This window comes from Gambusia affinis, linkage group LG09 (genome assembly GCF_019740435.1).
Source record: "Gambusia affinis linkage group LG09, SWU_Gaff_1.0, whole genome shotgun sequence".
NCBI classification, from domain to species: Eukaryota; Metazoa; Chordata; class Actinopteri; order Cyprinodontiformes; family Poeciliidae; genus Gambusia; species Gambusia affinis.
In genome coordinates, this window is record NC_057876.1 from 23,250,251 (window position 1) to 23,274,921 (window position 24,671).

Genomic DNA, 24,671 nt, shown 5'->3' on the forward strand with positions numbered 1-24,671 from the left:
AAACTCATGGTGAGCCATTACATTTCCAACTCTGTGCTTCGGTCTGTATGAGGTTCTGTGGGGAATGCTATATGTAATGCATGTTTGTTTTTAGCTAGATTGTTGTTTTATTTACCTGCTAATCATGTAAAGCACTGTAAAATTGTCTAATTGATGTAAATGTGTTATACCAATACAATTACCTTGCCTACATTTGGCTGATGTCAAACATGCCTTCTGTTCTGGTGTCCAAATAATTACATTTTAGACTAATGTGCCCAAAGAACATTACTCTTCTGTTCAAATTTGTGTCTGTCAGTCATAGGCAAGTTGGAAGAGGTTTTGAATGTCCTCCACCTAGACAAAGTAATGCATGATTTCTAATTCTTTGGATAGAGATGTAATGGACCATGAATTTGAACAAAAACTATTTACAAATACCCTTGTATGCAGCTTGTTTATGTTTGGAAAGCTTATGCTCTGCCATAAAAAGTGTTACCAAAACAAACTAGAGAACTCCCAGCTATGAGGAAAATCAGCTTTGGGGAACTTGCTACATTGACAATGGAGAACAAAAGTTGGTGCACCAACGCTTAATGTCAATGTTCTTCATAATTCTCTCTACACTGAAGTTAAACATTACAATTACAGAGAAGAGAACAGAACACATGCTTCTGGCAGACATGCTCACAGAAGCAGACATGAAGCCAGACATCGGTAATATGCCAAGGCAAGTCTGTCCGACATATCGTGGGAAATAATAAGAGCCGTTTCCCACACAAGTGAAATTTCACAGTTCATTCCAAGACAACCGGATCGTTATGTAGGATGAGGAATACCCAGTAAGTTTAATGGTCACTTATAGAAATGCTCGAACATTTTGATCAAATTATTGCGACAGAGGAAAGCAGGTGGCTCACTGGTAGAGCCAGTACCCCCAATGAAGAGACTACAGTCGTCAGAGCACCTGTCCCAGGTTCGATTCCCAGCTCTCCTTCTCTAACAGACCTCCTCCGATTTGAACTACTAACGAGTAAAGGTCACCAGTGCCAAAAACACTTTGAGAAAATGTTAGAAGATTTTGACATTCCTTGCTTAATAAAGAAGAAATCAGATTTCTGTTTATACATTTCTCCTTGTTTATCTTGCTTGAAAGATACCAAAAACATAAATTTTTACTTTAAAGCTTTAAAGTTGTAACAAAACTGGAAATTATGTGTACAGTTACACACTTACTTTTGAGATCTCCCTAAATCCCTTACCAGACATCGTATTTTACATTACTTCAAATGTTAAATATTGTTAGAATTCAAATTTGATTCAATTTAAAAATACCTTATTGATCCCAAAGGGAAATTGAATTTCAGTAATAAATGTCCAAATTTGCTGCCTAATATTTGTCTAAAGTTTTTAATTGTGTTTTTAGCTGCTCTATGTGCTATATATCAAGTTTTAGCATTACTTTTAAACAACTTTGCCTATGTAAAAGAAATAACAGCAAAGCAGTGACATTTGAAATGATAAATATTCATACATCTATGTATAGGCTTATTGTATGGGAGTCAGAAAAATAATTAGCTTCAGTCACTATTTTAGTTCTTAGTAGCTGGCCAAACAAAGACCTAGAAGGACATCACTGATTTAGATTGCTGATTTATGTCTTTTATTTGGGAACTCTTAGATGTGGAGCGAACCACAGTATCAAGTCATTTTTGCTCTTGTTTAAGTGACCATGACCACTGATACTACTGGCCATAAAGAAACACATTTTATCTGCTTGACTTTCTGTGAACAAGTCTCAACAAGAAGCAACTGATCTGCAAAACAATGCAACACAAATGCTAACACATGCCTGCAAATACATTTACAACACACTTGCACAGAAACAGCATGGAGGCACTGATTATATAGGAAAAAGTCTGCTTGGGGAGTGTTGAAATGCAGTGGCAGCAGAAAAGCCCATCTCATTCTGCTAGAGAGAAAAGAGAGTAAAAGTAATGAGAAGAAAGGGGGGATGGCAGCAGTCGGTGGGGGTTGAGAGTGGTGGTGCAGAAGAAGCAAAAGCAAGAGAGGAAATGCATGTTTTGGTCATTGCAGAGTGCAAAACCAAAAAGATGATGGAGTCCAGAGGAAACGGTGAACATAAACACTACAGCCGGAGTAATTAAAGGCTGTTTATCTTGACATGTCGGCAGGAGCCAATTGATTGGCCCCTGTATACTGAAACCGTCTGCACCACCATAAATCTCATGACTGTCTCTCTCACGCAAACGTCTTCACCTCCCCATCCCCGTCACTGATGATGCCACAGAGCCAGTCAGCGATACGAGTCTGAGCTTGCTGTTGATACAGGAAAGGTAGAATATTGGTGGGGGGAGTCTAAGTATATGGGGAAAACAACCAATTTCGCATGCTTCAAGTTCATTGTGAGCAACCATGCATTTCACTGCCAGTCAGTGCTCCCTTGACAGACAAATGAGCACCCTTGGTTGGGAGCAAAGACAAGCGTGAGAACAGGAAGATGGAGGAGGAACAAAGATACAGGAATGCTTCAGAGTGCTCATTTTGGATTCAGGGAGTTAAACAAGTGAAGAAAATGCCTTAAGGCAAGTAAAGCACAATTCACAGTCAAGTACAGGAGAAAAAAAAATCTGTTTGGCTTTTATATTCTGTTGGTATTTCTGGTCTTGCAGTGGTGACAAATTTCTTCAGCAACTTGAACCAGCCATTATAATTCATCACGTGACATTTAAAAGAAGAGTCAGTTGTTGTGTAAAACAGGCTAAAAACTTGTTAACCAGTGTATTATAATCTAAACAGACTACCTCCTAATGTGACTTTGAGCTGACAGTTTTCTCTGCATCGTAACGGATCTTTGGCGCATTCAAATTAGAGCCCTTTTCACAAAGGATCGGCTCTTGTAAGGTGAATGTTAATGCTAGTTCTGAGCAGAGCCAAAGTGTGTTTCTTACCTTAGAGGACACAATCCTGTTATCGCAAAACTTGGGCGGGATATAAGCCTCATTGGGGGGACAGGACTTATGGCCAACGTAGATCGTCCTGCTGTGAACTCGTCCCTCATCACCACCAAACTAGAGGTGAAATTAGGGGACAGAGGGGAGGAGAGGGAAAGAAGCAAAACAGAAGAGAAGATATATTTATAATTTATAAGTTTAGGTACTAAATAAGCAATGTGGAAAAAAAAGATTCACCTTGTTTGAAAAAAAGTTACAGAATTGAGAAGTGCTTAACTAAACTTCTGAAAGCACTCTATTGGAAATCAGTTGGACACAAGCCAGGGGAGTATGACAAAGGACAGTGGGCCAAAAATGCAATTTGTATGGGTGCTTAATTTATTTTTTCCCAACTGGTGACTTATAAATGCAAAGAGATATTAAACTGAAGAAGCCAGGCAAAACAATACTGCTTAGATTTATGAGTAGAGTTTCTTTTTCATGACGCAGCAAATGTTATTATATTTCCATGATGCATGGATACACTAACATATCAACCTTTTAAAAAGACCTTACGGAGCTCCAAACATGCCATGCTCTCTCAGAAAGTATTCACTGTTTTGATTGTTTTCCACAAAATAAGATACAGAAACCCGGTCTGTAAAGACACATAATTCTTTCAATCCCAGATCCACACATGGACACCTTCAACCGTGCATTAAAGTAGACTGTGTAATTTTATTTTCATTTATTATTTAATGGAAACACAGTAATTGTTAAATTTGTGGGTTTTTTCAGCATTAGTAGAATTTAGACAAAGATTTACACACATTTTTAATGGAAACAGCTTCTCTTACAGATAACACAATGAGGAGGATGTATGACTTTGCTTGTACTTAAAAGCACACAGTGTATTTCAGCAACCAATATAAACTCAGTCACATCTTACCAAGTGCAGGGGAAATCCATAAAACAGATGTTATGCATAGCGCTTATTTCAGTGCAATATATTATTCATCACTCCCTTTTGCAATATGCCTCCATGTTTTGCAAGCACACAGTTCTAGGTTGAAAATAAAGGCAAAGTGAGCTTGAAAGAGGGTCTCATGTTTTCATGTTTATCACATAACTTTGATCTAATAGTAGCCTGTGGTAACCTTCCGAGATCTTTGGTGTATTATGCAATTCTCAAAACAAAAACAAGTTACATAAGCAGCCTCAAAAGAACATGAAAATTCTAATGAATCAAAGGAATAAATTCTTTCTCGTTAATGATCTATAACCAAGCATAACCTCTTGACTGCAAGAGAAAATATCTGATTAGTTTCTAGCCCACAATTATCTAGCCATTAAATTGGCAGTTCTGGGGAAAAAGACAATTTACTGTAACTGCAGTAACTGAAATGTAATGTGCTTAGACTGGGATCTCCAGAGTAACTCTGTCACTGACAAGTTGAAAAAAAAACCATTAAAATTAATGGAGTGCACTTTCAGAAGACTTGTCATGTTTAGAATAAAAACCAAAGATGAAAGAATAAATTTAAATGGTAATTACTCAAACACATCCACAGTTGTGAAGGACTGAATCACTTTCAGCAGGATTAGCTTATTCATTCTGCAAACAATGTCCTGCTGTTCTACTCTGACAGTCAAAACATTATCCAAGTAGCTGCCATTCACATTTCTTAAATAACATTATCACTTCCAGCACAAGCTGTACTGTACAGCAACTTTTATGTTGCTGAATTATCATTATTATTCTACTGGCAGGGGATCTGAAGCATGTGGGGTGAGAGGACAGATTACCATGAACATCTGATCCTGGACAAACGCCAGAGAAGGTGCGAATGGCGGCCACCTGGACTGCAGGCTGCACAAAGGCTGTTTCTGACAAGAAGTTACATTAAAAAATATCCTCACTTGGAAGAATAATTCATACACAATAATGACACTGCCAATATGACCTCCACTTAAACAGTTACTTAATTTTAATTATGAGCAAAACAACATCAAATAAATCCAAATTCGTAATGCTTATTTTGAGACAATTCCCCCTTTTTCTACAGATCAAGCTGGAGAAGGGAGCCAACATGGTTATATAATGCAGCCATGTTCACACCTCAGTATTGATGTCAAGATTAACATCCAACTAAGTATACTGACGCTCCTTCAGCAGCACCGGATGGACCTGGCTGCCAAAAAAGAGGCGAAGAAAGCAGAAGTGTGAGGAAAAAAAGGAAGTGTAACAAGATCTGACGACTCATGAATAACCAGCTTAATATGTGAAACGGCAACCAAGACCAGCTATATGGCTCACAGCTGATCCACTGATTGGCTGGACTCAGATTTTAGAAACTTTTGAATTACTAAGGGTTACTAAGCGATGCACGGATATGATACATTTGGGCCGAGAGCCATAACTAATATTAATAATGCTTTTATGGTCGTTAACTGACATTTACCAATAGTCTTCCTAACCTTTCCACATAATTTCGACACATCCCCAATCCTGCAGTGCATCATCAAAACACAAACCACAACAAGAGGGAAATAGCTGTTACTATCAGCACTCTTTAACTTATGGGACCAAAATAGGGTGTAAAACATCGTCTTTTACCAATATATAGCGTGTATCTCTACTTTTAGGGTGTTTTCGCATCTGATAATTTGGTAAACTCGGTTAAATTGGGCACCCAAGTTGTAACACTTGTTACATTTTCAGTTGGTACGGTTCACTTTCTGACTACATTATGTCAGAAGAACCAAACCTTTGAAAAGTCTGTTCCCTCCCCTTCACTGGCTGCTCCAACAACCAGTGAAGGAAACAAGATGAAGACTTCTGAAGAAGACACTCAGAGCAACTTTCTTCTTCACAAAATGCAAATAAAAATGGAGAGGCATCAGATTTGAGTGGTTGTAGGATTTCTCCTGTCTTTAGCAAAAGACAATAAACCTTTGCTAAACAAGCATTTTTGTTTTGGTTATATTTCCCAAGAATCCCTTCTATTATAGTTCACTTCCTGCTTTTGGAGCAGTTTAAAGTCAGCCTGCATTCACACATGCATTCGAAACCCACCAGAGTTCACTTCAACTGAACCAAAATTTAGATTTATAGCTGGCCCTGAGTTTTTCTGGTCCACCTCAAAGCTCGATGCAGATCACCCTAAAGCAGGGGTGCGCACTCCTGGTCCTAAAAGGCTACTGTCCTGCAACTTTTAGAGGTATTTCTACTTCAACACACCTGAGTCAAATAATGAGATCCTTAGCAGGACTCTGGAGAACCTGACTGCACTTGGGAGGTGATTCAGCTGTTGGATTCACATGTGTTGGACAAGGGAGACATCTAAGAGAAGCAGGACACTGGCCCTCGAGGACCAGGAGTGCCCACCCCTGGCATAAAGGAACCAGACATTCAAAGCAAACATAATATAGTTCAGTAAAAGCTAACCAAACAGGGCTGGAGAGAATGCATCCATAAGTTAATATAGCTATTAATAAAAGACAAGATAAGCATTCATCATTCACTGGGATATGAACAAAACTCTAATAAAAAGTTAAATCTCCAAGCTTAAGCCTCAAGTCAAAGCACAGGCGAAGGAGTCTCAACTTACAGGTCAGGAAGTTAAAACTGGTAATTGGCTGGTCTTTACAAGTTTCAATTAGTCCCTAACACCTAACACTAAAGACCAAATAGTGTAAAAGTCATGCTAATGTTCTCTTGTTCTGAAGTTAAGAGTCTCTCTAGTAGAGTGACCAGACTTAAGTGGATTGGGTCAGCTCCAGAGATATACAACAACCTGCAGATACCCCCAATCTCTATTCTCCTTAAAAACAAAACAACAACAAAAAAGATTTGGATAGCAACCAACTGATGCTAAAAGCAGAAGAAAATGAGGTAGTACTTGTTGCAGTAAGCCGTTAGCATTACAGTACATGTATTCAGTGGTCCATTAACTGTGGAATATAATGAAGGTCAGATGACAGGCCACACTTCATTTTTAAGCAAATACGTGAATCCAATACACATATGAACACTAGCTAGTTGAGAGACAAACTTGAAATGCTAACGTAAGGAAAAAAACTGCACTACTTTCTTCATATTTGCTTCATCGTCAAAGGTCAAACAGAGCCACTCGAAGCCAATGACATTAGCAAGTAAGAAAAACAGTCAGCTGTCAGTATGTCAATATCAGACTGTAGATTTATTCTTAATGAAACAGCATCAGCATAGATCAATAAAGCAAGCATGAGCCAGAAAAATGGTGCATTAGAGAATTAACTGAGGTTGAAACTTTACATTGAGTTATGCTCTAAAGTGAATTATGAACACATTGTGAAATGAGCAGGGAGCAAAAGCAAGAAGGAAAGATGCTCCACAGAGAGCTGGGAGAATGCAAAGCTGCACTGAGCTACTGCCAAACTCCTGGTGATGACTCTGGTCTGATGACACTGCGTCCTGTCGCACCATCTCCCTGTTCAGTGACTATCCTCCTTTTTTCCCCTCACAATACCCATTCATCCAGTTACCAAACAATAACTGAGGGGAAAATGTCAAAGCTTTCAATGTTTAATTATCCATAACATGTGTAACTTTGATTAGGATAAATTAAATTTATTAACATGTTTTCGGCTGACCTGCTCATGCATCCCAAAAGAAAAAAAAAATTACTGATGATAGATTACAGCAGTTTATTGGGAAAACTTGATTTATGTAAATATTTATATTATATTAAGGCAGTCAACAAAAAGCAAAAGGTCCTAATAAACATAACATACTGTAGATTAAATGCCACTCATCACTTTTATCTCTGTGTACATTTCCAAATTAAATTTTAATCCATTCAATTCAATTTATTTCCCCACCATGTCACTACACAATTTACTGGCACACCTTCTACATGATAGCTATAAATAGCTAAAGAGCAATGGAGTAAAAAAAAAAATCAAAATCATTTCAGAAACTTTATGACTGGAATAAAGTTCAATATGCAAACCTCAAACATTTCCTTCCTAAACAAAGTTGTGTAATAAAATTTAAATCATATTAAACTGAAAATACTGTTGAACACTAATAGAAGCTTCCTAATTTCCCTGTAAGGAGTTGTATAAGTAAAAAAAAGAAATGTGAGCATCACTACTTAATGTTAGTTATAGATACAACAAACTATTTGCTGGCCTGGGTGAAAAAGAAATCAGCCAAAAACAAAAGTATATTAAACCAATAAATAACTCTCAGTCCCTTTAGTCTCAACCTATAATGTCTTGAATGTTCATATATAACTCCTTGAAGCTGGGAGTCTTTTGATTCAATCTAGAGTTACTTTAGGAGAACTATAAATTTGGTATCCGAGTCCTAAATGCTCCCTTGGGAAAGTTTAAGCACTCCTATGCAATCTTAACAGACAAACCAACACAAGCGCAAAACACCACATCTAACTGTCTTTGTCATAGTTGTCATGTAAAGATGTACACATTTTGATAATTATGGTCTTCAATTTGGCAGAAAACATTTTATTACGCGTTTTATAATTTGCATGTTTAATGTTAAGGTGAACGTCAAGATTTACATGGATTTGGCTCCTACAGTTTACATGTTCAGGCTTAAAGTTGACACAAGGATGTGCAGATGCAAAACAAGATTAGACACAAGTGTTACAGTGGTATATCATCATTTAATCTGACACTTATAGGTTTGCGGCCAACAAAAAATTGATTTTCGCAGCATTTTCTAACAAAAGTGCTGAATCAAATTGAAAATTGTAACCCTAGAAGAATAGAATAGATCCAATTTTGCTCTCATCAATCTTCTTTTGTGGTTTTCCAGCCGTGTGTCGAGTAAGAAAGAAAAAAAAAAAAAGAAAAAAAAAACAGGCTTCAAGAAAGCACAGGACCTATGCCATTAAGAAAACCACTCAGAAAAAAAACTACTTCAACACATTAAATTAGGAGGGAGCAGTGTAACCAACATCTGCATGGGTAAATCTTCTTTACTCCCTGCACATGTACTTACAACACTGCAATGAGATGAGTCATTAATTATTAGGTCATGTTGCCATAGGAGCATAGAATCTGTGCCATGCAATTTTATGCAAATAAGAACCAGGTTGATAACGGAAAAAAGGTGACAGTGAGAGCGTAAATGACCGAGATCTTTTATGGCTTACAATATCTGCTCCAGCTGCCTCTCATCGATTCCATCAAGTCTTTTTTATGACGATGCTCTCAGTTCGAGTGGATTTCTAACAGGCCAACTTTACTGTCTCATGCTATTAAATGTAGCATGAGACAGTGATTTTATAATCTCGTTGCACAGGAGGGACGTTTCACAAGGCAACGCCAATCTTTGATGCTGGATATAAAATGTAGGTAAACGTTTAATGGCGAGAAATGAAAAAAATAAAAGTGGGATCAAATGTCACCAAAAATGTAGTTTTTATTCAAAGAGGGAATTGTGCATTGTTTGGAGTCAGAGTAGTAATGAATATTGCAGTCTTCCTCTGTTTCTCCCTAACACCATCACTTCTTATTACTTTTAACTATGGCTGTGTCATATGATAATATAACGAGGGATGAAAGTGTGCTGACAAAATGCCTAATAAAATTTTCTGCAAGGTAGATTCTGCTCTGTGCTATTTCCATGGTCTTGTGAAGATGCATCACTTTTATTTCCCTCCTTTCACTGGAACGTCATAACAGTTTACGTGAAAAGTAGGTCAATGACAAACATTAAGATACACAGAGGTCTTAAAATTTACAGATTCAAAACTACAAAAGTTTTCCATTATGCTGTTCCTACGATGAAAAGTCGTTTTAATGAGCTGTCAGAGAAAACGAGTTTTCTTCAGGTGCAGAGTAGCCCCTCCCACACCTATTGCTGCAAACTGCAAGTCAACTGGCAGGGAGAAGACTTCAACACATTTCATTTGCTTACAAAATATACTTTGTATAATTGTTTTATGTCACAAAACATACCAACTGCAAACATCTCTGATTTGAGAAAACAAGCTACCAGGGCATACAGCCCAATTACTTAACTCCTAAAATTTCTTTATTTTGACAAAGTAGCACCTGTGATAAAAAAAAAATATATATATATATATATATATATATATATATTTTTATCACAGGTGCTTTGAGAATAAAGAAAATATATATATATTTTATATATTTTATATATATATAAGAAAATATATATATATATTTGAAATATATATATATATTTCAAATATATATATATGAAATATATATATATTTCATATATATATATATATATATATATATATATATATATATATATATATATATACTGTATATATATGTAATATTATTTAAAGAGCACCATGACAAAAGAGTGCAATATTTTGTGCAAAAAGAATGCAAAATTCCAATTATATTAAGCAGCTGTTGTTCCATAATTTGCCTACGTACCTTAAGAAAAAAAAAATGTTATAGCTTAAGAACTAAGCACAAATGTAACTAACGATGTTAAGTTATTTTAGCTGTTTTCACAGTGATATTTGATTAACAGCAATTTGAAGATGTTATGGATTTGGTCTACATGCTGTGTTTTACTTAGCTGGATGTTTTTCACTTTTTAAAGTCAAAATCCAGTTTTTCAGTTAGTTTGATGGTACGGTAAAAAAGAAGGATTTTAAAAATTCCAACTGTCAAATTTTCATTCTTTCCTAAATTTGATGCACTTCTGTCCCATTGGGGCACCCAATCACAAGTTTATTTACTGAAATAACTTGATTTAAATTATACCTTCGCAGGAACAGATTACATCTATTGTCTGGAGACAATCAAGAGTGAAAAAAGGAACTGCTAACAAAGACAGGAAGCAGGCATGAACAATAGCTACATTATTCACCTGTAAATCAATCAAACGCAATCGTCTTCATATATTCATTAATTAGACATTTGGAAAGAGGCTCAAAACTTTTTAAAAGTATTTAGCAACTAAACAAGTCCCATAATGCAAGAGATCTTCACATAATACACAGTGACAGATGGTAAGAACAAATACAATACATAAATAAAATTTAATGGTTTTACAAAAAGGATCAACATCAATGAAACACCAAATATGAGATTTATAGTTAACCCTTAACAATGTTTACCTTCATTCTGGATTCACCAACACCTGGTCTGTGTATAAAAGCCACATATCAAAGCCAGAAATCCCTGCTGTCTGCTGTCTGCACACAGTGATGAATAACCTCACAGAGGAGCGACGGTCCAGCTTGAACTGAGAGCTGATCCTAAGGAGCTGTTGTGGATAGGCAAAGGCTCATTGTTCTTCTAGCATCCCTACAGCAGCACAAAACACAAAGTGTACAGTACCATTGGCTGGTACTGGCCTACATTAGAGTATGTCCCTCGACAATGTGGAGGAGGGGAACTCATCGAGACTTCACACTGCAACTTGCTTGCTCAATCATTTGGCTGCCTCGAAACGCCACAGATATTTCGCAAATTATTTCTGCAATACCAAGAGTTAAAAAGAAGTTTTGAAAAGTCAAATGACTACCACATGGTACTACCAACAGCAACAAGTGGAAAAGATGCACAACTGACTTTAAACTACAGTCGAGGCCAGAAGTTTACATGCACCAAAAAAAAAAACATGCCATTTTTTTCCCCTCACTATCTAAATTAGCTCAGCTACAATTAACAACATTTTTTTCTATTTTCTAAATGCCACACTAATAAGAGAAAGAAACTGTCAGAGATTTATTTACTAATGTCATCAGTAGTTTACATACAGAATGATTATTGTGTCTTTAAATAATGAAAGAAATTCCAGCTGATGATGTCATGGTTTTGGAAACTTCTGATAGGTTAAATGACACATTGAGTAAAGTGGAGACACACCAATATATTCCAACTAGGTTTGTCAAAATAATCAATATTTCAACATAACTGGTACAATAATTTGCATTAGAATTGACACAAACTTTTTTCCAAATTGTCACATTCCCTCCAACAATAACAGACATTCAGCTCATTTCCTCTCCAAGCTAGAAGTTGCTTCAAGTTTTAAACCAACATGGCAAACACATCAAAAACAAAATACATGACCCCTTTTAACCAACATGGTAAACACAAAAGCGTTGTTGGGAGGTACTTTCCTTCAGAGACAGACAGACAGAAACTATTGACAGATGCCACATCCTATCTGTGCCAACACTTAGAGCTAACACTACAATACTGATGTTTGAGAGCACCGTCAAAAGGTCAGTAAAGCTCCTGTACCGGCATCAGTGAAGTAGTAAACATAATATGCCATTGTCTGTTTAAATATTAGCTTCACAAACACAAACAGCCTAATGACAGACCTCTGTTGTTCTGAGCTCTGTCAGGATGCACTTCTGAGCCGACAGGTTATGAATCCCGCAATGTTCCTTTCTACTGCAGTACGAATTAATGCAGGAAAATGTTAATCAGCTGACAGCTCAGTTGGCTACGACATTGTGAATCAACTACATAAACCAGTGTAACCTACCCTGGTGCTCTAGTTGATCTCTAAAAAAATATGCTTTCCATATGGCATGTCCATGTTTGTTTCAAAGCACAATTCATTTATAAAATAACCAAACTTCCATAATAGCTGTCAAGAGGGAGAAGGTTATTGCTGTTACTAAATTGGTAATTAGAGCTGAAAGAAACTCTGATCACAATGGCATCTCAATAAAAAGACTCTAAATTGAAGGAAAAGTATTTCAGAATGTTTTTGCGGTTTTGAAATGGCAACATTTTAAAACCTTGATTTACCTTAACAGTAGTATCCATACCTGTACACGATTCAAACCTTATTCACATACAAGTTCAGAGACTTGTTGTCCCAAAAAGTCCTACATAGATAGTTTTCACAGGCTATTTTCTAGAACCCCTGAACATGTTGTTTTAAGGTCATAAAAAATTAGACAATTTTAAGCTGCAGCCTAGTAACACTTATCTATAATTAAAGAGAGTTTAAAGCGGTGTCGTCTTAAATGGAGTATGGCATTTCCAGGCAAGTGCACACAATTCCTTCCCTTCATTCGTGTGTGTGTGTGTGTGTGTGTGTGTGTGTGTGTGTGTGTGTGTGTGTAGGTATGTGACAAACTCTGGCACTTGGACAAAGGTGCTTGATCTGGCCGCTGTTTTCATGTGGTGCTTGGGTTGAAACTTAACTAAACTGCACACTACAATAGCTTTCTCCTCCCACCGGTGGCTGGCATGGAGCCAGGCAATACCAACGAGAAGGCAATTACAGTACATCCCACTGCTGACGAGCTTTAAAAATCTCCATCTCAGCTACAGCCCTACTGATGACATTATCTTTAATAACGGGCTGTGCTACACTAGCTGTAATTGCTATTCAATTAATTATCCTTGGACACCACTTTGGAGGGCAACAAGACTAATGACAAAAATCAATGTGGCTTTTTTTCCTTTCAATACTAAGGGCACCTGGTTGATTGTGGTTTTCTCAACAGGCATTTCCTCCAAAAGAAGTGTAACATTAAAAACTGAAAATTTCTCGCTGTGACCAAGATACAGTACAGGCTTGGCTGGGACTATATTGCAGAGATAAACAGTACAACATACACCAGAGGATTTTTTTTAAAAGAAATATTACTCGTTAAATCTCACATTCTTAAATCCAGACGACGTCTTCATTAGATTGTTTCATTACTAGAATGACAAAACGTCACAGATGTTGACACCTCTACCCTGTTTCAACATCCTGAGACAGAAAGAGAAATAGCTGCACACAGTCCAAACACACACAGCTCAAAATTCTCTTCACATCTCACTGCGAACACTCCGACTAACGCTGCGGCTGGAGTCGGCAGAAGGGAACCTCTGGACGACTGTTTATACATATATGGATGATTTGGAGGACTTCTAAGTGCTACTAGTCTGAAGAAAATATAGAGATTGAGAAAGGGGTGGAGCAATGTGAGGGGAATTGTAGCGCATCTGCGTGGTAAAATAAATGAAGTTAGCTGAATTATTTAGAGGTACAAACTGAGAATTCAATCTGGCTTCTGGTTGGAAGTAGAAACTGCCACAAAAAGCTATCTTTGGTCACGTAACCAGAACCACCCCATTCCTACGTTATCCACACCTGAAAAAGTCTGTCCATTAGGCAGAAAAAGTGACAGAAGAGGTGCAAAAAGGCAAGGGTGTACCCCTCCGGTTTTCCTCTTGCTTTTAAGTGAGTCACGCAGGGCTTTGCAGTCTCCTCCACCATATTTCATCCGGTTTTTTCTTCACACCGCCTTCCTCACCACACTAAATATATTTATTATCCCGCTGCGTGTTGCAGATGAGCTCCTTTGGCTGCATTTCCATTATTGGACAGAGTGCAAGAGGCCAGACGGAGAACGGAGAGAAGAGAAAGAAATCACAGTAAGCAATTCTGATCGCCAGCAGCAGGTTCACGGCTGCAAGAATGATGGCGGCAAAACTGCACGGCTCTGATCAATACACATTTTTCCTGATCAAACAGGCCAGATGAATCAAGTACCTCTACTTTCCAAGCATGGTTTGTGGCCCCACAAATAAACTATTATGTGCTCAACCGAGGGACTCAATCAAACTTGTTTCCAGAAACAAATCAGCATTTTTTTCATCAAAACTGAGTTATGAATATTGTACATTTTAACCATTACAGAACATTCAGCAAAACCAAGATATCAAAATCATGACAGTCCTGTGAAAAGGCATATTCCCCTTTACAGTTTGGTTCAAGTGATGAGAAAGTAAGAAAGTAAATACAAAATGTGGGTTTCAGGTTTTCATATTCATTAATGAAATACAAATTTCCTTAGAATAACAAAAAGCAGCCACACCATCCTGGCCTTGAGTGTTTTGCTGTACAGCTGCCATTAACCATTTGAGTCTTTCATATCATCAAAGAGAAATTTTAGCCCACTTTTATTAGTAAATTTGCTGAATTCTAGCCACAAAATTTAACCAGTCCTCTCCAAACCTACCTTCTTCTTTTTCAAAGCCACTTGTGGAGTTGCTCATGATTTAGGTAAGGAACTGGTGATCTAAAATTGTCTTCCAAGATTTTCTGGTAGAGAACAAGTCTCTACCAGACTTGTAGAGACTTGTCTGGTAGAGACAAGAGCATCATACTACCACCACCAGGTTTGTCTGATGCCTGATGTTCGTTTTCTAAACTGTGGATGACTTTTACAATAGAAGTGACAAAGATCTTCCAAAACGTTTTTCTTGTCTATCCAAAGGATTGTTAATATGGCCTTTATTTTATTTTATTTGTTTATTGTTTGGTGAAACAGGAATACAATTTTCTGCTGTCTAGCTCTTCATATTGAATAATAAACACAAAGTAAGTGAGGCCTGCGACCTACCATTTAAGTGCATCCATGCACTTCTTAGAATAATGTTAAGAGTAGAAAAGAGCAAGAAAGTCACATTTTCTCCATGTCTGGAAAATGGCACTCACTGTGGTTTGCTGGAGTCCCAAAGCCTTAAAAATGGTTTTGTAATCTTTTCCAGGTGCTAGATCTCAGTTAGAGCTTTTCCACCAGAGCGGTTCGACTGCTTAACCAGAGTTATTTAACAACCCGAGAACCCACTCGGAGTTGCGTCATTGCATCATAAACACCTCATCCAGTAAATGTTTGTACAAATCAAAATAACAGACATATACAAACTATAAGCTAAAAACCTTATTGTTAATAAAATGGAAATTTGGTTTAGATCATTTGTCAGATCCCTCCCATAAAAACAGCACATATAAAACATCATAAACATTAATTACAAAAAAAATTATTCATCAAAGATAAGACAACTAATAATGTCTTATAATGTGTAGGTTTTTTATGTTATTTTTCAGTAATAGTAATGTGTTAAAGTAAAGCAATCAGATCATGTTTTACATTTGTTTAGTGAAAATATGCTGTGAAATGGTGGCAACAGGAAAATCTCTTGTTGGTCTAACGTAGTCAGTGTAATGGAGCCTGCAGTCTTTTATTAAACAAAATTATCACCGGCTTATTTGAGTTTGGTTGTTTACATAAAAACTGATCACTCTGAGACAGTTTGTTCACATGTGCACCTCACAGTGCGGCGCCACTCAGCAGGCCAGATGGTAAGAAATGAAAACAGTCCTACCCCTACTGCTTTTCTGGCAACTGAGGTCACAAGAAAGTAGCTAAGATATGTCCAAAAAAAACAACAACTTATTTTTGGATACTGTAGATGTGAACGATGCTGCAGCTTGCTAGTGTTTTCTAACCAATACAGGAGAAAGATGATGATGAGAAACTAAACTGTTTGAGAGGAGAGGAATACGCTGCAGGGAGACAGTGACAGCTGACAGAACTTTAGTGCAAGCAAAGTGGTTACCCATTGGCAAGGTTTGCTGTCATAATCCATCAATAGAATGAACTACAATATTAAAAAGGTAACGTCGTGGCTGTTATGTTTATTGTAGTATATTTACTTTGCATAAACTGCAGTAACCAGTATGTCAGAAAACATGCACCCACATGCGTTACTCTTCAAAATGTAACTGTGTATAACAGTCCTGAGGTGTCGTCGTTCCTGACCTGAAACCCAGCTTGATACAACACAGAAGCTTTAAAATACAGGCAATTCTTCACACTTTTTCCACAAACCAACACCTTGTGGTAAATAAGGGTCTCCGGCAAGAAGAGGCATTGTAAATGTAGGCTTCAATAAATATAGCTTCAAGATGACGGGAAACTTAACATGGCAAGAAGAGGTGGACGTAAAACAGAAACCGTATACAACTAGAATAAACAAACTACATGATTTAAAGGTCAAACTCCTCAGCATGCATTTCAATCAAAGTACAAACCATTCTTGAAATTAATCAGCTCTTTCTAAACAGATCTACCATTTTATACTCACAGTGCTATAAAGTAACATAATTATCAGAATAAACAAAGTCCATCAATTGCAAATGTATGATGTGACCTAGATGTGGCAGAATGCATGGAAATGTGGACATGGATGATTCTGACTTCATTAACAAACTTAATTATCTTAATGTTCATTTAAGACCTAATTATGAGGAAAACTTTGAAGAGCTAAGTGCGGTACCCAGGAACAGAAAAACCACTCAGATAAGATGTGTGCCATGTGTAGGGTGTGTGAAACCAAACCACAATCTTCAAATTGCTACACTATTACATGTCTGAACCCAGACGTGCAAAACAGAGTGAACTTCATGCCTTCATCAAAAGGCGCTTGCAAACATTACTTTAAGCTTTATTTTTCATAAGCAAACACCATTTTTCATTTCTTCAGTTTAGAGTTACAGGTGGTACATGTCACATTGATTTTAGGCACACTTTGTGTCTTGTACAATAAGCACCACAGCTTACTACTGTTGATGTGAGGAGCAGCCATATCAAAAAGTAAAGTCTTACAAGTTATAACTGTGGGTGGTTGGAGTTTTTCACACTTTTCCTGTGGGAAATCAGGTTTCAGATGCCGTTCCAGTTGATTTTTCTAACTGGAACGCAACACGTCTTCTCCTCTTGTGCATCCTAAGTAGCCTCATTTCCAGCATATCCACACAGATCTTTTTATAATATGGACCAAAAGTGGGGGGATGAATGACCCAAGCAGCAGCAGCAGCAGTCAAATGCTCTTTCACCACCATCACGTCGCTGAATGATTTTTTTATGCGGTCCTAAAATCCATGTGATCTGCAGAGAACGCTCATATCCACACTGTTGTTCGGTGAAAGAATGTGTGTGTTGGGCGGATCTCTTGTACTTTGACTCTCAGCTTGTTTATTTTTAAATGTCTTCAAAGAACTTGTGTTTGGTTTCATAGTGATGTTTAATATTCCCGTTTTTGGTAAACTCCTGAGACAAAGGTTTGGAAAATGAACCCAAACTGGTGAGATTGGCTTCTCTAACCAACTATAAACAGTACACATACCATAATGACTGCTTTATCTCCACAGTTTTACAATAAAACACAAGGTGCTCTTTCAATTTTTGAAGACGGAGCTAACCTCCCTCTTCTATAACGCCAGTTTTACAATGGAACTGGGAAGACTTTAGGAGCCATAAAAATTCTGTGGGAAATTTTTCTGCATTTCCTGTTCTCACATGAGCTTCGAAACAGCAATTTTACTGCGAAGATAAAAACAAACTTGCAGGTCAAGAATAGAAGAGTGTTTCTGCCTATAGTACACAAGAGGAAGGACATGATGCATGAATGTAATGTACAGAGCAAAATTAAACAATTGGTGGAAACAGCAGCTAAGATTTTTTGTGTTGGTTTAAACTATAGTTTATTATAAGGTAACTGGGTGGATTAGTTTTACAACAATTAGATGCAATTTAGGGACATGTGCTTCAAAACATGTACATTTCTGCAATCACTCCCTTTTCTATTAAGTTCAAAATTGCCGCCATCATGTATCTTGTAGCACATTTTCTTGTTGTTGAGGCTTTTTCTTATAGCTATAGGCATGTATGAGTAGCAGTACCTGCCAACCAACAACGGTACTAAAAATAATCTGGAGGGAAAATGTTAGGAAGCAACATGATGATCCAATTTACTCCTGCACACAGAATTAGGCAAGAATAAGTATTCTAGACTTCACAAATAACTATTAGGTGGATTTTTTTTTTTTATAGAACAATGTTCTTTTTTTAACTGAAAACAAACATCAATTGTGTTTATGTCTGACAATTTCCTACCATTGTGCACAAGATGAAGGCACCTGGAGAGATTTTATCTTCTTCTCCAAAAAAGTCTAGTCAAACTTCAGCACTAAGGGTACAATATGGTCTGATTCACTAAAAGTTGAAATATAAAGTAGAAACTTGATGCGTAATTTCACTGACCTAGTGAGTAGGAGGAGATTTAATAGTTACCATGGTGCAAAAAGAAATTGTTTTTTATGTGAATGTTCTACAATCCGGTGACTGAAGGCAGGGGCTCCCACAAAGAATACTATCAAATTTCCACCAGGCTCCACCTCTCACAGATCACACTGCTGCCTTCAAGGCCTTGAACGAACATCAAAGGAAGCTGTGGGTTTTTTTGCATTCCTGTCAAGAGCATTACAACCGCTGGAGCCTCCCTTCCTCTCAAGGAGCCCTGCACCACACATTCCCTCAGCCATGTTTCATGAAAAGCGTCAAGCAGGACACAAAAAGCTTCCTCTGTTTCATTCGGTTTGAGCAGTGACTCTCGATCTTTCTACCGATTCGTGATGCTTGCGCACCTCCCGTGGGCAAGGGGAGGGTGCTGTGAATCAAGACGAAGAGAGCCAGAGTCTGAGATAACGGCACGGTGCGCATCAGTGACAGTGTAGCTGGCTGCTCTGCACAAAATATTATTTACAGCTCACACTGAGGAGAAATTACAGGAGCAATCCTCTTCAGGAGCCGGAAAATCAGCTGACCTGGCAACACTTAGAGTGGGGCTAGGAGGAGGGTCAGGCACTATAATTATTATATTGCCTCTCCTTCTTCACTGTCAGTATCTATACTGCTCACACAGCGTGCTGAGGATTCAGCCCACCGGTGACAACAAGTAACTGGTGCATTAGTGAATGATAAAGTGGCAGTAAAGGGGCTTTAGCATTCATAAACCCTGCAGATAGTTACCCACTTTCAGGAAGCATTCTAATGATTACCACAGGAGATAGAAACGGCTTTATGTTAATTAAATCTTTGTGTACATGATATTGTTGGCTTAAGGAGGAAAAAAGTAATTAAGCGCCTATAATAAACCATTAGACGCAAACATAAAGTCATAATAGCAATAGCCTCACTAAACAACTATCAGCTTTTAAAGTAGAGTAATAATGTCTGTTACGATAGTGTAGTTTAAATTGCATTGCAGTTGTTTTTAGAACTGTCACTAACTCTATGATCTGTGTGTCATAATTATCAAGTCCATCCATCCATCCATCCATCCATTTTCCATACACCGTTTATCCTTGATGGGGTCGGGAGGGTTGCTGGTGCCAATCCCCAGCTAACGTTCCGGGCGAGAGGCAGGGCTCACCCTGGACAGGTCGCCAGTCTGTCGCAGTAATTATCAAGTCCAAATATGAAATATGAGGGTCCTTAAATGTCACTGAACTACAGCAGAGAAAGATCTGCAAGAAGTCAAAGGAATGTAGAAATAGTCTTAAAAACATAATGCTTCCTTTGAGTCTCCCAGCAGATGATTGGTTCAATTACAGACATCTTAGAAGTTTAAGTAATTTACTTAAGTCTCTGTAGCCTAAATTTGAGTGGACGGCTTTGTTCTTGCTTGTTGTTTATCTTATGAATAGTTATGATAAAAAAGAAAAAATTCCCTCTGGTGGGGATGTGCATTTGATCAACTTTGTATTCTAATTTAGATTTTCTTAGAAAATTAAAGGAAAAAAAACATTTCCTCAAATTTTCTGTTTGTCAGCGTGTAGAAAACACAGATGAAGAAATCCACTGTAAAACTAGACTATTGTGATTTTCTTTCAAATAATTGGATGTAATGAGTTTTCCAAACAAATAAATTGTTTATCCATATAGTGTCTAAGATATCAATCTATAAATTGTTTTCCAGATTGTAAGATATTTGAATTTACCAACAAGTGAAAACTAAATGAAACCCCAAATATGTGCAAAATCTGTAAACTGCATTTGAAAAAGAGGCATACTTTCTTTTCATTATGAGTGTGCATATACACCTACACAGATTATGAAAGTTCTGGATGAAAAAGCACATCATAAAAACTCAAAAGCAGTGGGTGAGAAGCTCTGCAGAGCACCATAAAACCTGTGCTGCCATCTAGACACAGATATGGAGTTTTTTTAAAAACAAAATGCAAAACACAACATGTGAGGGTACAATCATGTCTCCACATGTCTCCACTGGTTTCTACATCAGGTTATGTGAGCTCCCAGCCTCATGCAAAGCTGTCAGACACTGACAACTCCCTGAAAACCCGCCACTCTTCCCACTTTGTTCCGTGGGAATCATGGTAGGTGTGGCAGCCTTTTGCAAATCAGGTCATTTACATCACTGCTGTGCATGTGTAGCAAACTACACCCATAACAAATCCCCCTTGTGTGTCCTTAGCCTACTTTGCAAATAAATATATGAAGTTATTATTTGTTATCAAAATAAATTAATATTTGGAAGGAAATTATACATTAAAGGCTGGGTGAATGGACAGTCATATACTCTAATAACAGAAATATTAATATTTAGGCAGAGTGGTGCAGGAAACATGATCATGGAAAAAAGGACAAAGAAAAATAAGGGTCCATATGTACTGATAACAATATTGTAATATTAAACAATATCACAGCTCAATATTTTCTTAAAATCTTGCAGCCTAAATGTAAATACACAGGTATGGTCCTCTCAAGTTCCAACACAAACCTTTCATTAAAACTAACTAAAGCCAATTCATATCAAAGTCCAATATTCACTCTTTAAAATGGGGGAAATTCCCCTTTACATACTTCACTGTGGGGGATTGATATTCTTTGGGAGCAGGGCTTGTCTGCAGGTCATATATTAATATTAATTTGTTGTCTCTTTCTGCCTTCCTGTTTGTCACTTTAGCTGCCCTCTCTTGTTTCTTTGCCTGTTTCGTTCTCTCTGCTTCATAACACGTCGGTTTAAGGAAAATTATATATGTTAGCAAGAAAACTATTGAGGAATAAATGTTACTACAGTTTTACTTTAGTTGAAGACATTAATTTATGTTCCTTCTTTCTATACTTTTCCTATAATTGTCCTTCTCAGTTGTCTCCTCTCTATAGAAACAACTTTGTTGGAAAAAAAATACTTTAAGAAAGTAGGCAAATTTTAGATATGTTGAAGTATTCACATTCTTATTTTATTGCCTTTTTCATCAACTCTTTTGGTTGACTTTATCTGTTTTTTCTCATTCCCTTGCTTCATTTATTTCCAAAAATAATTGTTTCCGCAATAAATTAGCCAGATGCTTCATTGTTCTATGGAGGACTGATCCTGCCAAAATTGGCAATAAAACTAGGAATAAGTAAATGGCTTGATAATGCAATTAAAGTAGCAAGTATTGCATCCAAAAAATAAAAAGTTTTCCAACTTAGAAGCTGACTCTGAATTTCCACCCATCAAGCTTATTTTCCCTACACAAAGAGATCAGAAGCAAAAACAAAAAAGGAAACAAAAACTATAAATCAATAAATAAACAGAGAAAGTAGAAGGGGAAAAAAAATCCCAGTGGAAATGCTGCAGCTGGAAATAAATCAATATATAAATGAAATAAGTGACAGTAAATTAAAAACATTTTTTCAAATAAATACAGGCTATAAAATACAGGACCTTAGCTCAGATGAAAAAAAAAACTTCTGACATCTATACCCTACCAGTTGTAGTCTGTCACCTGGATATGTGGGGGTGGATATATGTGTGTGTGTGCGTGTGCGTGTGTGTGTGTGTGTTCTATCCTGAAGAAATGACGCCATGAAAATCACCCTCAAACTATAAATGGGGGTTTGGCTCCGCTATCCTCTCAAGCTGCCGTTTCTCCTGTAACTTACTCACCTTTTTTGCTGCACTTTATCCTTCCACTAAACTTTTCTTTTATGTGTCTGGATGCAGCACTCTGTGACTACCCATTTTATTGAGCAATGACTTGTTGTGGGTTACATTCTTGTGGATTGACTGTCAGCTGAATAACAGTCAAGTCAGGCGTTTTCTTTGTGATTTTGTTGGCCATACAATAATATTTCTGGAACATTAAAAATCTAATCAAGCTAGAGTTAAACTTACCAGAAATACATATCCTTCTGATAGTAAGGACGTAATTTGCTACAAGTTCCACTTTTTTAAATGTAATTACTGAAATAAATTAACTTGCTTAAGTTGGTTGTAGATGCACATTTTTAAGTGAAGAAGCTGCCCAGAGCTTAATAAATTAAAGCGCTATCTTGCGTCACCTGCTGTCAGCATTAAATGGTCCTTTACTTTAGTATGTGCACTGTTTAATGGAAAGCCTTCGGGGAGAACTAAAATAAAAGTAAATCCAAGTTCTTGAGAGAGAAACTTTTCAGAGCTAGAACCCCAGCCTGATGAGCCCCTTCAGGAGGTCAAAACAAAACTAAACCACATGGCGCCGGAGTGAATGTCCACTAGTGACCTGAGTGGATGGACTTCACTTTACATCCGCATACTTGTGTAGTAAAATTCCTGGTAGATAACAGGAAAAATGCATAAAAGCTGCCTGGTTACCCAGTGAGAGCTGGGAAGTGCCTGCAACAGTGTCTGCTGTAAAAACAAACACGACGTGTTGTGCCATTCTGGCGGTCTTTAACGATCATAAACACAGCCTCTATAACTGGAAGTCCAGCCTTAGCTTCCTGTCGTTCCAGATTTTATCCATGGAGTTCAAGACAGCTGGGTGTCATAAGCTAATAACGTGTGCGTAATAATGATGCCAATCAAACATACCAAGCGGTTCAGTCTCCTCCGAAGCATCCTCTTGTTTCTTCCTCCTGTCCGCACTGATGAACTCCTCTGACACCTCCTGACTGGGCTCCGCTTCAGCTCCTCCGGGGAATAACTTTACATGTATATATGTTAGTTACTGCGCTAGCTCCTTGGCTATCTACTCTCTACTCTAACGTTAGTTCTAGCTATATGGAAGGCTGGAGCGATGCTACATGGTTTCCATTTTGTTTGGTTTCGGTATCTTCGCACCATTCGCATTCTCTCCGCCGCGTTGAATGTTTTCCGCGTTGCGGTGTACTAGTCGCGCTCTCCGCGGATCAGGGCTGAAACAGTCGCTGACATTTCGCTCCGTGCCCTGTTGCTGCTTTGACTCCGACAAATCATTTGTCGCTCCCGGGTTGGCCTCGCTGCTGACCGAAAAGCTGCCCGCCGATGCGGTCTTGCAACAACTAACTTATCGTGTCAGTCCCTGAGCGCAGGTCTCCTCTTCTCCTGTCAAACAATTTTCACTCAGCAGCAACCCACGGACGTTCCCTCGTTTGCAAGCTCCACCCGGCGAAGGTGCGGTGACTAAAGCTCGCACTGCATTCTGGGTGATGTAGTCCACACTCAGGATTTCCACACGTTCTTGAGAAGCAACTTTTGGCTCCTGTGGCTCTCATAAAACCAAATAAGAAATGTGTTTCATTATCAGGGACAGTTTTAGCAATATTTTTGCATAAAATATTTTAAACAGGAAGGCTACAAAGTACAAGGCTTCAAACTATGTGTTTTATATTTTAAAGTGGACAGTGGATCTTTATTTTCTTTGCGATATTGATTGAAAGGCCTCACTGAGCTGGTCTCATTTTACAAAATATTTTTTCCCCTTTAAAAAGATTAGATTTTCTAAAGTCTGAAAATAGAAATCAATTTTAGTTTAGCTTCCTCAGATTTAAGAATACATATTTTATGTAGTAGAGGTTGACAAAATCTTTTATGGCTCTAGCCAGTTTTTATTTTGTTGTGTTGGTGACAAAAGCGGCTCTGAAATTAAATGTTTCTTGACAAAAAAAGCAACAAGAATTAATCAAAAAGGACAATTAAATGAAGCATCATTAAACACGCAATAAAGAGCACAAATACTATTTGAAAAAATATATATCATGGCTGAAATTTTCAATTTGATCATTAAAAGTCAAAGTCAAAATGTTGAACGTTTTATTGTTCTAAAAGTATTTCCCAAGTGCCTGAAACAGTGGAAAAATTTTAATGCAGCTTATTTATTTTTAATTAACATTG

General features: G+C 37.5%; 1 protein-coding gene across 8 annotated transcripts in view; it reads right to left on the reverse strand.

The window, feature by feature from the left end:
* atp11c (ATPase phospholipid transporting 11C) overlaps nucleotides 1-23,949 on the reverse strand; it is a 52,909-nt gene extending 28,960 nt beyond the window's left edge. For all 8 annotated transcript variants that reach the window (XR_006371629.1, XM_044126764.1, XM_044126760.1 and 5 more), the window contains exons 1-2: nucleotides 23,391-23,949; nucleotides 2,952-3,071 (exon numbers count right to left, since the gene is read on the reverse strand). Coding sequence is in view for 7 of the 8 variants with exons in the window: in XM_044126764.1 (XP_043982699.1) it covers nucleotides 2,952-3,071; nucleotides 23,391-23,417 (147 nt within the window). In the remaining variant the exon portion in view is untranslated. The remainder of the gene's footprint in view (nucleotides 1-2,951; nucleotides 3,072-23,390) is intronic.
* Between the last annotated feature and the right edge of the window lie 722 nt (nucleotides 23,950-24,671).